This window comes from Somniosus microcephalus, chromosome 30 (assembly GCF_052327205.1).
Source record: "Somniosus microcephalus isolate GS21.2 chromosome 30, FLI_Smic_1.0, whole genome shotgun sequence".
NCBI lineage: Eukaryota > Metazoa > Chordata > Chondrichthyes > Squaliformes > Somniosidae > Somniosus > Somniosus microcephalus.
This window is the reverse complement of record NC_141016.1, coordinates 21,542,461-21,556,310: the sequence shown is the minus strand read 5'-3', so window position 1 is coordinate 21,556,310 and position 13,850 is coordinate 21,542,461. Positions and strand designations below refer to the sequence as shown.

Here is a 13,850-nt window from a genome sequence, read left to right as displayed (position 1 = left end):
ATTGTACGTTTAAAACAGCTATTGGGGAGAACTTCTTAACTCGGAGTGATAAAAGTATGAAATAATTTGCCGTGCAGGGTGATAAAAGAAAACACATTTACAGTCTGTTGTAATATAGCATTTGGGGCAGTATGCACAGGGCATGAACTTAAGATTGTCACTAAAAGGATCAAGGGAGAGTTGGAAGGACATGGAATGCCCGACCACAAACAGTGGGGGAAGCAGAATCCATAGATAGTTTTATTTTTTTATTTTTGCGGGGAATATTTTTTTAAAGGGAAAGGAGCAGGTGACTGAATCGTTCAGAGAGCCGGCAGAGACACGAAGGGCCGATTGGCTTCCGACTGTGCTGTAAACATCTACGATTATAATGGAAGAATTTGGGTAGAATTTGTATATAAGTTACAATGGAAGAATCTGGGTGTGAAATGTGAGCCAGTTTACTTACATTGAAATGACACTGCCCAACCTTAACGTTGTGTGCAAAATAAAATGAATGCACATTTTGCTTTAAATGACTGTTTAATAATTCACAATCTAAATTCCAATCTCCTTTTCTGTTTCTCTTTCACACATACACACACGCGTTTTGATTCTCAGACCCTCCTGCTGCCGACCTACAGTGTTAAAGCACGAGAATCAACCAACAGGCGGAATCAGAGTGTTTAGAAACAAAGGCGAAGAGAGAAGATGTAAAGAGCAACATGCTCGGAGAAAGCCGGGACTGAGGAGTAAATGAAACGCGAGGCACGGACACTGCACAATGGGAATTGAAATAAATCTTCCACCAGCAGCACGGGGTTTAAGCTGGCAATGTGCAAACTGCTGAACAGGGTTTTTAACTGGTCTTTAAAATAAAGTCAATGATTAATACCGAAGGAGGTGTTCACTTGCTACAATGCACTTTAAAAGCAGTCACTTGTCTCATCGTAAATTATACTTCAAATACACGACATGCACTTTAATAAATGAGCAGCGCTTTAAAGACGGGTTGAATAAGGCAGTATCTAAAAAAAGCTCACTTATTCTACAGTTAAATCCCCTTCCCGGATATTTTCTAGTAAGGATGATGTAAACTGCAGGTATGGGGGGTGGGCACTCCTGGAGATCGCCAGATAGGAGGTGGCGGGGAGGTCCACGTATCTCTTCTGCCTTCCCCGGAGCACTGACGTCGCCTATACAAAAAAAAACATATTGTTTTTAAATAACCTAGCCTCCTCCCTATTTCCTACAGTGTCTATCTGTCAGGCTGCCGGAGCCAACACACGTGTGGCGGAGCTTGCAGAGCAAAACACACACTCTCGCTCAACAGAGCTGCAAGTCAGAGCAAGATATGAATGTGCAAAGTTTCATTTGGAAGCCTTGCTAGATAGCCAGCGACTAAAGCCATGCCTGAGATCGTCAGCCCATGAGCAATATATTTCTCTCTCCCTCTAATATTGGGCTTCTGGAAGTTGCAAGATCTTCTGACGCCCGATTCTGGACTGATACCTGGGTGAGAAAGAGCCGAGGCCGATCTCTAGCGCTGCCACCATGGACCTGAGCCTCTTCAACGTGTCGCAGAACGATTCTGGGGCGGGGAACGACACGGGGGCGCTGGACACCAAGTTCCTGCAGCCCAAGTGGCAGATCGCCCTGTGGGCCCTCGCCTACTCCACCATCGTGGCAGTGGCCGTCTGCGGGAACGTGGTGGTCATGTGGATTATCCTGGCCCACAAGAGGATGCGGACGGTCACCAACTACTTCTTGGTCAACCTGGCGTTCGCCGAGGTCTCCATGGCCGCCTTCAACGCGGTCATCAACTTCGTCTATGGCATCCACAACGAGTGGTACTTCGGGCTCGGCTACTGCCGCTTCCACAACTTTTTCCCCATCACTGCCATGTTCGCCAGCATCTACTCAATGACTGCCATTGCCCTGGACAGGTGAGCTTCCTAACATGTGCCTGCAGGCTCACAGCCGAACCGTGCCATCAACTCCCACACTGCTCTTGCATGTGTCTACCGTTCATCGGATTATTTAGAAGTAATCTTTCTCTGTCTCTCTCTCCGTCTCTCTTTGCTTCTGACTCTTTCTGTGCTTCTCTCTCCCATTGTCTCTCTTTCTGCGTCTCTGTGTCTCTATCTCTGCCTGCCTCTCTGTCTCTTTCTCTGCTTCTCTCGTTCTATCTCTCTCTCTTCCCGTCTCTCTCTGTCTCCGTCTCTATCTCTCTCTGTCTCCGTCTCTATCTCTCTTTGCCTCTTTCTCTGTCTCTCTCTCTCACGGTGTGGAGATGCCGGTGTTGGACTGGGGTGGACAAATGTAAGAAGTCACACAACACCAGGTTATAGTCCAACAGCTTTATTTGAAATCACAAGCTTTCGGAGCGCTGCTCCTTCGTCAGGTGAAGTGGAGAGATGCATAAAGACACAGCTTATATAGTCAGAGAATAATGTCAGATGTTTACTCTCCACTTCACCTGACGAAGGAGCAGCGCTCCGAAAGCTTGTGATTTCAAATAAAGCTGTTGGACTATAACCTGGTGTTGTGTGACTTCTTACATCTCTCTCTCACTGACTCTCCCTTCTGTGACGCGCTCCGTCTCTATCTATCTTTGCCTCTGTGCTTCTCTCTCCCATTGTCTCTCTTTCTGCGTCTCTGTCAATCTCTGTCTGCCTCTCTGTCTCTTTCTCTGCTGTCTCTCTCATTCTGTCTCTCTCTCTTACTGCATCTCTCTCTGTGTGACTGTCTCTATCTCTCTTTGTCACTCTCTGACTGCCTCTCTGTCGACCTCTCTCTCTATATATACACACACACACACACACACACACAAGGGTCATATAAACTCTCCGCACAAGCTCCCTGATAAAGTCCCCATATCCAATTTCCTAATGTTTCACTGACCCGCGGAGTCATTTCACGGAGCTGCGGTCTTACATAAGAGAGAGCCTCACACTTCACCGCTGCAAATAGGAACTGTGAAGTTCGGCAGCCTCTTTCACATCTCTCCTAACGCGGACACGGTGAACTGTTGCAGCCCCGCGGCGTCAGGAAGGACGAGGTGTGGACGAGGTTCTGATTTATCCCGCTCCTTTTCGTAATGAAACCGAGTGTGACGGTTTCAGTCGCTGCCGAGCTCCGTTTGCCCCCCGCCCACCTCGGTTATTCGGGCAGAGGTATTGCAGCGTTGCCCCAGGAACGATTGGCATTACTGAGCTGGTCAGCCCAGCAATGCTGCACAATGCTGCATCGGAGTGTGCGCGGACCCCGATACAACCCGCTCCCTGCAACATTGCAATCTCCCCGAATATTTCAAATGTAACCTTACAGCCGCAAGAACCGTTCACTTATCACTGTGTGCAGACACATACACATTCTACACACACACACACACACACGAACTGGCCAGCAAGCTTGTAAAATGTGCTGAAAATGCACCGGCTGATTCTGAGAGAGAAATCTCGTTAAGATTTCCGGCGAGACCCTTCAACCGATCAGCTACCTGTGACTGCACTCGCTCTGTGCGATTTTAGAAGGAAACACGTTACTGTTTTGCGAGAAATTGGCGGGTCTGCTATTTTTAAAACAGAGGTCTTGTTAACTCGTTTAAAATAAACATCATAAAACAGGCAGAGGAATCCCGTATGAACGCTAACCCTCCCGGTGGCGATCCCCAAGACCATTCTTGTTAAAGAGAGGTTAATCTTGTTGTATGTTTTCAGCCCCTGTACTGACTGAAAGAAAGACTTACATTTCTATAGCGCCTTTCACGACCACCGGATGACTCAAAGCGCTTTACAGCCAATGAAGTACTTTTGGAGTGTGGTCACTGTTGAAATGTGGGAAACGTGGCAGCCAATTTGCGCACAGCAAGCTCCCACAAACAGCAATGTGATAATGACCAGATAATCTGTTTTTTGTTATGTTGATTGAGGGATAAATATTGACCCCAGGACACCGGGGAGAACTCTCTTCTTCGCTCCTCTTCGCAATCCGGCCACCTGAGAGAGCAGACGGGACCTCAGTTTACCATCTTATCCGAAAGACGGCACCTCCGACAGTGCAGCACTCCCTCAGCACCGCACCTGATTGTCAGCCTAGATTTATGTGCTGAAATCCCTGGAGTGGGACTTGAACTCACTCAGAAGTGAGGGTGATACCCACTGAGTCACAGCTGACACTGCCCACTCCCTGAAAACAGAATTGCACCAATAAATCCCACTCTGGGCACATTTGCAGGTACAATTTCTGCTAAAGAGAGTTGCATCCTCATGCGATGTAAATAGGTGACCCAGCTTACTTCACTTGAGAGCGAATTACAGTGGGCAGGTTGCTGGGAACATTTTGTATAGGTTTATTCTCTATTCTATACGAGACTTTCTCCCTGAGATATTACACTGCCCTGCAGCCTTTGGTGCTCAGTTCCAAGTTCTCCCAACGAACTGTTTAAAAGCCAATATTTAATTATGCGATGTGTATAGAATCCATCCCATTGAATTCTTTACTCGTTTATTTCATTCCTCATTTGAAGTTTGAATAGAAATCTCTGGACACCAGCAGCAGATTGTAAGAGCGACTTGCAGCATTGAGACAACACGCAGGTGGTTCAGGGGTTTGTCCCTGGAGAAGACGTTTAACAGGTTGGGCAAGAAATCCTCAAGCCGTTCTGTGTTAGTGAAATAAACGTATTTCCCCCGGGGGGGGGGGGGGGGGGGGAGAGGGATCTCACATGTTTGTAGTTTCCAGCAAGGTTGTAAAGTCGTTCGGGAAAATTCACGAGGGATGGCGATTGGAGGAAGTCTTTCTGCTGCTGACCAATGTCAAGTCACGATCAGAGCAAACCAGGGGAGTTTGGTGATGTACTTACCCCGGAGCGTTGCCAATCTCCCTTGCTGCAACCAATCGATTTTAACAAAGATTCAGAAGCGGTCTAAAAACGGCATTGCAGAGGTTTAACCTGAGACAGATCTCGAGTTGTCACGGCAGGCAACCGCAGCAGAGTGTTGCTAAAAGTGAACCTGGCCAATAAAAGACCTTTTAGGAGAGAATGATCCTTTAAATGGGACGTTAATTCTCTCACAATCTCAAGAACATAAGAATATAAGGAGTATAAGAGCAGGAGTAGGCCATACGGCCCCTCGATTCAATAAGATCAATAACTCCACTTCCCTGCTGGATCTCCATATCCCTTGATTCCCCTATCTATCCATCTCAGCCTTGAATATACTCAAAGACTCAGCATTCACAGCCCTCTGGGGCAGAGAATTCCAAATCATTTTAGCAAGGTCTGTAGTGAAGAATGGTGATTTTTCTGAAAATTCTTTACCTGTCGGCACTCCATTGTTGTGAAATATTTCCTCTTTAACGCCGAGCGCTGTGATTGCCCTTGGAGGAGTCAGTGAAGCTGATCCTGAGTACAATCAGTGAAAATACAGTCATTAACCGGGCGGTCTGCAGGGACCTGCTCATTACCAGTGTGCACTATGTCTTCAGCTCCCACACACTGTCAAACTCAATAATACTGCCCAACCCCTTCCCCACCTCACTCCACAGTATCAACACTTTACTGTTCAGACAAAACTGGACTTTTAAAAATCGGTGATTAGAAAAATGCAATTAAGAAATCTTTTTCACACAAACCGAAAGAGAAAGTGATACCTCTGTTTATTTCTCCAAAGTAAGTCAGCAGAATATAAATTTAAATTAGTCGAAAGTAAATTTAAAATCCATAGAAGGAAGAATTTCTTTGCTCAATATTTAAAAATATAAACGCAATTTTCCGGTGGCCTGGTTTGCCGGGGGTGTATCTGGTAAAATCGCAGGCACTCTTGATTGTCTATCTGCATAATTACCGTTTACTCTCAAGACTGATAAATGCTTGGAATAATCCCCAAAGCAGAATTTTGGGGGGATTTGCAAGATGTCGACGCTTTAACACTCTGCCTACAAAATGGTAATTCATTGTGTGAAGTATTTCCAGATATTTCAATATGATAAGGGCCAAAATAAGAACATAAGAACATAAGAAATAGGAGCAGGAGTAGGCCAATCGGCCCCTCGAGCCTGCTCCGCCATTTAATAAGATCATGGCTGATCTGATCCTAACCGCCAATCCACTATCACAGAACCATCTCCTGAATCTAACAGAATTAGACACACGAAATAGGAGCAGGATCAGGCTACACGGCCCCTGGGCCCGCTCCGCTACCCACAGGGCCATGACCGATCCGAACCTAGACTCATGTCCAAATTCCTGCCCGCTCCCCGTAACCCTTAATTCCCTTTACTTCTAGGAAACTGTCTATTTCTGTTTTAAATTTATGTAATGATGTAGCTCCTACAGCTTTTTGGGGCAGCATATTCCATGGACCTACCACCCTCTGAGTGAAGTAGTTCCTCCTCATCTCAGTTTTGAAAGAGCAGCCCCTTATTCTAACTATGCCCCCTAGTTCTAGTTTCACCCATCATCGGGAACATCCTCCCCGCATCCACCCGATCCAACCCCTTCACAATCTTATATGTTTCAATAAGGTCGCCTCTCATTCTTCTGAACTCCAATGAGTAGAGTCCCAATCTACTTAACCTCTCCTCATATGTCCATCCCCTCATCCCCGGGATTAACCGAGTGAACCTTCTTTGGACTGACTCGAGAGCAAGTATGTCTTTTCTTAAGTATGGACACCAAAACTGTATGGAGGTGTTATTGTTATTGGGAGAGTTAAGGTACCAGACGCTTCAATGGACCAATGACCTCTCTTCTGGTTGACTGTTCTTATGTCCCTTTGATAGTGAAACTCCTATAACTTAAAGGCAACCCTTCAACAACAACTTGCATTAACATCGCACCTTTAACTAGTAAAACATCCCAAGGTGCTTCAAAGGATCATAATCAGAAAAAAATGGACTCCAAGCTAAAAAGGAGATATTGGGACAGGCGATTAAAAGCTTGGTCAAAGAGGTAAGTTTTAAGGAGGGTCTTAAAGGAAGAGGGTTGGAGAAGCAGAAAGATTTAGGGAGGGAATTCCAGAGCTTAGGATTTAGAAGGCCTATGAGGAGAGATTAAGTAGAATGGATCTATATGCTTTGGAGTTGAGAAGAATGGGAGGTGATCTCATTGAAACATATAAGATTCTGAAAGGGTTTGACAGCTTAGACGCTGAGAGGCTGTTTCCCCTGACTGGTCAGTAGTATACTTTTACATATTGCTTGTGCATGTGCCCTCTTCTTAACTGTTCCATTAGCTGTGGTAGTAACACTGGTGGCTGACTTGCTGAGCTCATTGAGGAGCTGCCAATGATTTGGAAAGTCCACTATCTGCCTATGCAATGAGTGCAGGTGCAACTGCAGCTGTGCTCGGAGTGCCCTGAGCTGAAGTTGATGGCGCTCATAGCTTTCTGAGACACGGTGGACCAGAACTGCTCTTGAGATCAGTGTCGTCCAGCTGCTCCTGTGCTTCTCCATGCAAGCTGTCACCTCATGGTCTTTTTGTGCACAGAACCATAGGTCTATGCGAGGTCGCCGAGTCCTTCTGTGTTGGTTGCCTGTAAGCATTATCCAAGGGAGCCGATGGATTTTACACCCTAAAGCATCAGTAGCAACAGTGTGAGCAGTCTTGAGATGTGCTCCTACAACAACAACAATAACTTGCATTTATATAGCACCTTTAACAGAGTAAAATGTCCCAAGGTGCTTCACAGGAGTGTTAACAAAGAGAATTTGACACTTAACCACGTAATGAACTATTACAACAGGTGACCGAAAGCTTGGTTCGAGGTAGGTTTAAAGGAGCATCTTAAAGGCTGAGAGAGAGGTGGAGTAGTGGAGAGGTTTAGGGAGGGAATTATGGAGTTTAAGGCCTAGGCAGCTGAAGGCACAGCCACCAAAGGTGAAGCGATGAAAATTGGGGATGCGCATGAGGCCAGAATTGGAGGAGCACAGAGATCTCTGAGGGTTGTAGGGCTGGAGAAAGTTACAGAGGTAGGGAGTGGGGCGAGGCTCCATCTGCTTTGTCCATGAGTGACCTAACTGTGGTGACCAATTCAATGGCCACTGGTGTTGTTCCTTGGTCAGCATCAGATGCAGTGTGGACAACCATTTCATCATTCCTTGCACTGGTTTGGATGTGGAGCCAAGCGCCTGCTCAATCCAGTTCACATGTTTAACATCCGCTGTTAGTCCCACTAAAGTCTATTATCTCGTGACAACTCACAAAGGGACCCTCACTTCCACCAGCAGCCACCAATTCTGCGAGACACTTCAGCAGCAGTAACTAACACTTCACACCCTGTGCTGCCTCATCCCCAGCATTAAACAATGGACACAAGGTGCCTGTATCTGGGCTGTTACTTGATGCAAGTGTGGGTGATGACTTGGCACTGCAGCGAATGCAGCTACTCCCTGAACACTACTGGAGTCGCCGTACTCTGTGAGTAGCTGAGATTCTATTAGTATTGAAGTACACCTTTACATTTGTACTGTTTTCATCGCATGAAGCTACGAAGCATTAATTTGTGTACGGACAAATTGGTGCATAAAAATCATAGAATATATAATTATGGTACAAATCAGTTGGTCCGTAAACCCTCTAAGCTCCAATGCCCTCAATCTACAGGGCCTACTTCCCTATTCAGTGCAGCGTGCTTTCTTCAGCAATACATCATTCCCGCTTTGTTGACACCTTGTCCTCTGTAATTTGTCATTAAATATAAAGGCAGTGTGAATTCAGGCAGGAAGAGGGCAGCCATATGTCACTTCCTTCCCAGCTTCTGATTCTCTCGAGCATGTGTAATGTAATTTGTAGCTAACACCTTCTCCTTCCACCCTAATGTTTCTGTACATAAGCAGTGTTTTCGTGCCCATATATACAATACAACTCCAACTCTGAAATTCTCCCCCATGTCTGTCCTTCGTATCACATTTTGCAACTGCCATCCCATTTGTCTGTATGAGGATTGCTTTTTACTCTTTGACATCTTTAACAACTCAGACTTAAATACATCTCCTTCATCTCCATATTAAAAAAGGATGAAACTCTTGCCTTACTTTGGTGCACATCCAAGTCAGGATACCTGTTCCGAAGCTCAGCCATTGTCCACCCAATAGTGGCCCTTGAACTCAACAGGTGTGTGACATCCTGCCATGGCACTTGCGTCCAGTGCGAATCTGCGGGAAACCATTCCCTCCCCTTCACCATCCTCATTCTCACTCCCAAAAGTTCATGTTTTTTAATATATGCTGTCAATCATGATCTGTGCAATAAACTTTCCAAAGTTTTTGTCGTGCCATTTGTAAAACATCTCCTGCACAGCTGGATAACAGAGACATTCCTTACTTATCCCGTCTGATGGAGAATTAGCAAGTCAAGATGCATGAAAGGAGCATCTGTGCAGGCGTAGCGTGACTGGCTAGTTCTGGGCCGACTAAGAAATTTAAATAGTAAAGCTTAGCTGCTGCAGAGCTGCCATTGTCACACCTGTCTATCAAGCGGCTGAAAACAGGACAAGTAACACTTTATTCCCATTAAGAGGAACATATAATTTCCTGGGCATCACAACTAGAAAGGAGCAGGCTGACTGTGAATTCAAGAGGGAGAGTTAGTTACTTGCGATCAGACATGACCATAATAGGACTGGCATTACTGTATGTTTGTGCCCTTATAAGGTGAGAAGGAGCCTGTGAAGATATACCTTAAGGAAGGATATACTTGCCATAGAGGGAGTGCAACGAAGGTTCACCAGACTGATTCCTGGGATGGGGGGATTGTCCTATGAGGAGAGATTGCGTTGACTAGGCCTATATTCCCTGGAGTTTAGAAGAATGAGAGGTGATCTAATTGGAACATAGAAAATTCTTACAAGGCTTGACAGGGTAGATGCAGGGAGGATGTTTCCCCTGGCTGGGGAGACGAGAACCAGGGATCACAGTCTCAGAATAAGGGGTCGGCCATTTAGGACTAAGAAGAGGAGAAATTTCTTCACTCAGAGGGTTGTGGAGGCTCAGTCGTTGAGTATATTCAAGGTAGCGATCGATAGATTTTTGGATATTAAGGGAATCAAGGGATATGGGGATAGTGCAGGAAAGTGGAGTTGAGATAAAAGATCAGCCATGATCTTATTGAATGGTGGAGCAGGCTCGAAGGGCCGCATGGCCTACTCCTGCTCCTATTTCTTATGTTCTTATGCATGTTATACTTGAATAAGACCTGGAGCTGAGTGATGACTTTGATGAAATGAGCCCAAAAACAGCTAAAAAAAAAAAATCTTTATGTCATAGCTCATTCAGCAATTGAAACAACAATTACAGTAAACAGTCAACAAAGAGATAAACTAGACACAGACGCGATCAGATTTGTCAAGCACACTCCAGTTTGAAATGAATCTGACATGGTTCACACTTGGTATGTCAGACGTTTAAATTGGGATTGCAATTTCTGTCTCCCTCAGGAATTCTGTACAATTAGACATGGTCTCAATGACTGAAATTCAGATAAAGGGAAAGAAAGACTTGCATTTATAGCGCACCTTTCACGACCTCAGGCTGTCTCAAAGCGCTTCACAGACAATGAAGTACTTTTGAAGTGTAGTCACTGTTGTAATGTAGGAAACATTGCAGCCAATTGGCGCACAGCAAGATCCCACAAACAGCAATGTGATAATGATCAGATAATCTGTTTTTAGGTGTTGGTTGAAGGATAAATATTGGCCAGAACACTGGGGATAACTCCCTTGCTTTTCTTTGAATAGTGCCATGGCATCTTTTACGTCCACCTGAGAGGGCAGACGGGGCCTCGGTTTAACGTCACACCCAAAAGATGGCACCTCCGACAGTGCAGCACTCCTTCGGTACAGCATTGGAGTGACAGCCTAGATTGTATGCTCAAGTCTCTGGAGTGGGACTTGAACCTACAATCTTCTGACTCAGAAGTGAGAGTGCAACCACTGAGCCATGGCTGACTGACAAGGGCCGTCGCTGATTGTCAACGTTTTGGAGGCTGCTTTTGGCTGGCCTTTGTTTTCTGCTATACACGTACCAAAACGGCCCAGTTCTGATCAACTGGATCTAACTCAGGAATCGCTGGCAACACTGGATTTGGATGCAGCCAATTGAATTGCTACTTTCTACAGGAGCAATTTTTTTAGCTAAAAAAATACCGTATGCACAGAAGTTGTATATCATGAAATGTTCGCTTCTTGTACATGTCATGCAGCTCTTTGACTTTGAGTGAAGCTGTTTAAGCAGCAGTATGTACTCCTACAGCTCTGTGTGGATTAGAACTTGCTGCGCTTGTCATTCAAAAAGAATGATAGACAATTAAGAAACCTAAGGACAGTTAAAAGTTAGAAAAGGCCTTTCGGCCCATTGGCGCTCAACCCTCTAGAAACATAGAAACATAGAAACATAGAAGATAGGAGCAGGAGTCGGCCATTTGGCCCCTCGAGCCTGCTCCGCCATTCAATGCGATCATGGCTGATCATCCAAACTCAGTACCCTGTCCCTGCCTTCTCCCCATATCCCTTCATCCCTTTAGCCTTAAGAAATATATCCAACTCCTTCTTGAATATATTTAATGAATTGGCCTCAAATGCCTTCTGTGGTAGAGAATTCCACAGGTTCACCACTCTCTGGGTGAAGAACTTCCTCCTCATCTCTGTCCTAAATGGCTTACCCCTTATTCTTAGACTGTGACCCCTGGTTCTGGACCCCCCGCCATCAGGAACATCCTTCCTGCATCTAGTCTGCCTAGTCCTGTTAGAATTTTATAAGTTTCAATGAGATCCCCTCTCATTCTTCTAAACTCCAGCGAGTATAAGCCCAATCGACCCAATCTCTCCTCATACGTCATTCCTGCCATCCCAGGTATCAGTCTGGTGAATCTTCGTTGCACTCCCTCCATGGCAAGAACATCCTTCCTCAGATAAGGCAACCAAAACTGCACACAATACTCAAGATGTGGTCTCACCAAGGCCCTGTACAACTGCAGCAAGACATCCTTGTTCCTGTACTCAAACCCTCTCGCTACGAAGGCCAACATACCATTTGCCTTTTTAAGCGCCTGCTGCACCTGCATGCTTACTTTCAGCGACTGGTGCACAAGGACACCCAGGTCTCGTTGCACTTCCCCTTCTCCCAATCTATTGCCATTCAGATAATAATCTGCCTTCCTGTTTTTGCCACCTCTGGTACTTCAATTCTCCCAACCGATCTTCTATGTACAGTTTGATCGGCCCTGATGTCTTTTGTCCCTCCTATCTTCCCCAAAGGTTAATTTCGAAAGATTTATCACACTCTGAGCAAAGAAGTTCTTCCTAATATACCTAATGCACATGCCCGAGTACCATAGGAACAGGAGTAGGCCATTCAGAGACGTGAGTTCAAATCCCACCATGGCAGCTGGGAAATTTAAATTCAGTTACTTAAATAAATCTGGAATAAAAAGCTAGTATCAGTAATGGTGACCATGAAATTATCAGATTGTTGTAAAAACCCATCTGGTTCACTAATGTCCTTTAGGGAAGGAAATCTGCCGTCCTTACCTGGTCTGGCCTATATTTGACTCCAGACCCACAGCAATGTGGTTGACTCTTAACTGCTCCTCTGAAATGGCCTAGCAAGCCACTCAGTTGTAACAAACCGCTACGAAATACAATAATAAGAATGACCCGGATAGACCACCCGGCATCAACCTCGGCACGGGCTACGGACACGGCAACGGCACACCCAGCCCAGTCAACCCTTCAAATTCCTACTCACCAACATCTGGGGACTTGTGCCAAAATTGGGAGAACTGACACACATAAACAAGCAACAGTCTGACATAGTCATACTCACAGAATCATACCTTTCAGCCAATGTTCCAAACTCCTCCATCACCATCCCTAGGTATGTCCTGTCCCACTGGCAGGACAGACCAACCAGGGGTGGCGGCACAGTGGTATACAGTTGGGAAGGAGTGGCCCTGGGAATCCTCAACATTGACTCCGGACACCATGAAGTCTCATGGCTTCAGGTCAAGCATAGGCAAGGAAACCTCCTGCTGATTATCACCTACCGCCCTCCCTCAGCTGATGAATCAGTACTCCTGCATGTTGAACACCACTTGGAAGAAGCACTGAGAGTAGCAAGGAGTACTGTGTACAGTTTTGGTCTCCTTATTTAAGGAAGGATATACTTGCATTGGAGGCAGGTCAGAGAAGGTTCACGAGGTTGATTCCTGAGATGAAGGGGCTGTCTTATGAAGAAAGGTTGAGCAGGTTGGGCCTATACTCATTGGAGTTTAGAAGAATGAGAGGGGATCTTATTGAAACACATAAGATTCTGAAGGGGCTTGACAGGGTAGATGCAGAGAAGATATTTCCCCTCGTGGGGGAATCTAGAACTAGGAGGCATAATTTCAGAATAAGGGGGCACCCTTTTAAATCGGAAATGAGGAGGAATTTCTTCTCTCAGAAGGTCGTGAACCTTTGAAATTCTCTTCCCAACAGAGCTGTGGAGGCTGGGTCATTGAATATATTTAAGGTGGAGATAGACAGATTTTAGAACGATAAAGGAGTCAAGGGTTATGGGGAGTGGGCAGGGAAGTGGAGTTGAGGCCAAGATCAGATCAGCCAAGACCTTATTGAATGGCGGAGCAGGCTCGAGGGGCCAAATGACCGACTCCTGCTCCTACATCTTATGTTCTTATGTTATGTACAATGTACTTTGGGTGGAGGACTTCAATGTCCATCACCAAGAGTAGCTATGTAGCATCACTACTGGCCAAGTCCTGAAGGACATAACTGCCAGTCTGGGCCTGCGGCAGGTGGTGAGAGAACCAACATGAGGGAAAAACATACTTGACCTCGTCCTCAACAATCTACCTGTCGCAGATGCAT

At 45.7% G+C, this 13,850-nt stretch overlaps 1 protein-coding gene across 2 annotated transcripts in view; it reads left to right on the top strand.

Annotated features, from left to right (window-relative positions):
- The first annotated feature begins 1,248 nt into the window (after window positions 1–1,248).
- The window catches only part of LOC147098005 (substance-P receptor-like), a 162,904-nt gene continuing 150,302 nt past the window's right edge, over window positions 1,249–13,850 (top strand). For both annotated transcript variants that reach the window (XM_085971199.1, XM_085971198.1), the window contains exon 1: window positions 1,249–1,925. In XM_085971199.1, the coding sequence (XP_085827325.1) occupies window positions 1,534–1,925 (392 nt within the window). In that variant the 5' untranslated portion in view covers window positions 1,249–1,533. The remainder of the gene's footprint in view (window positions 1,926–13,850) is intronic.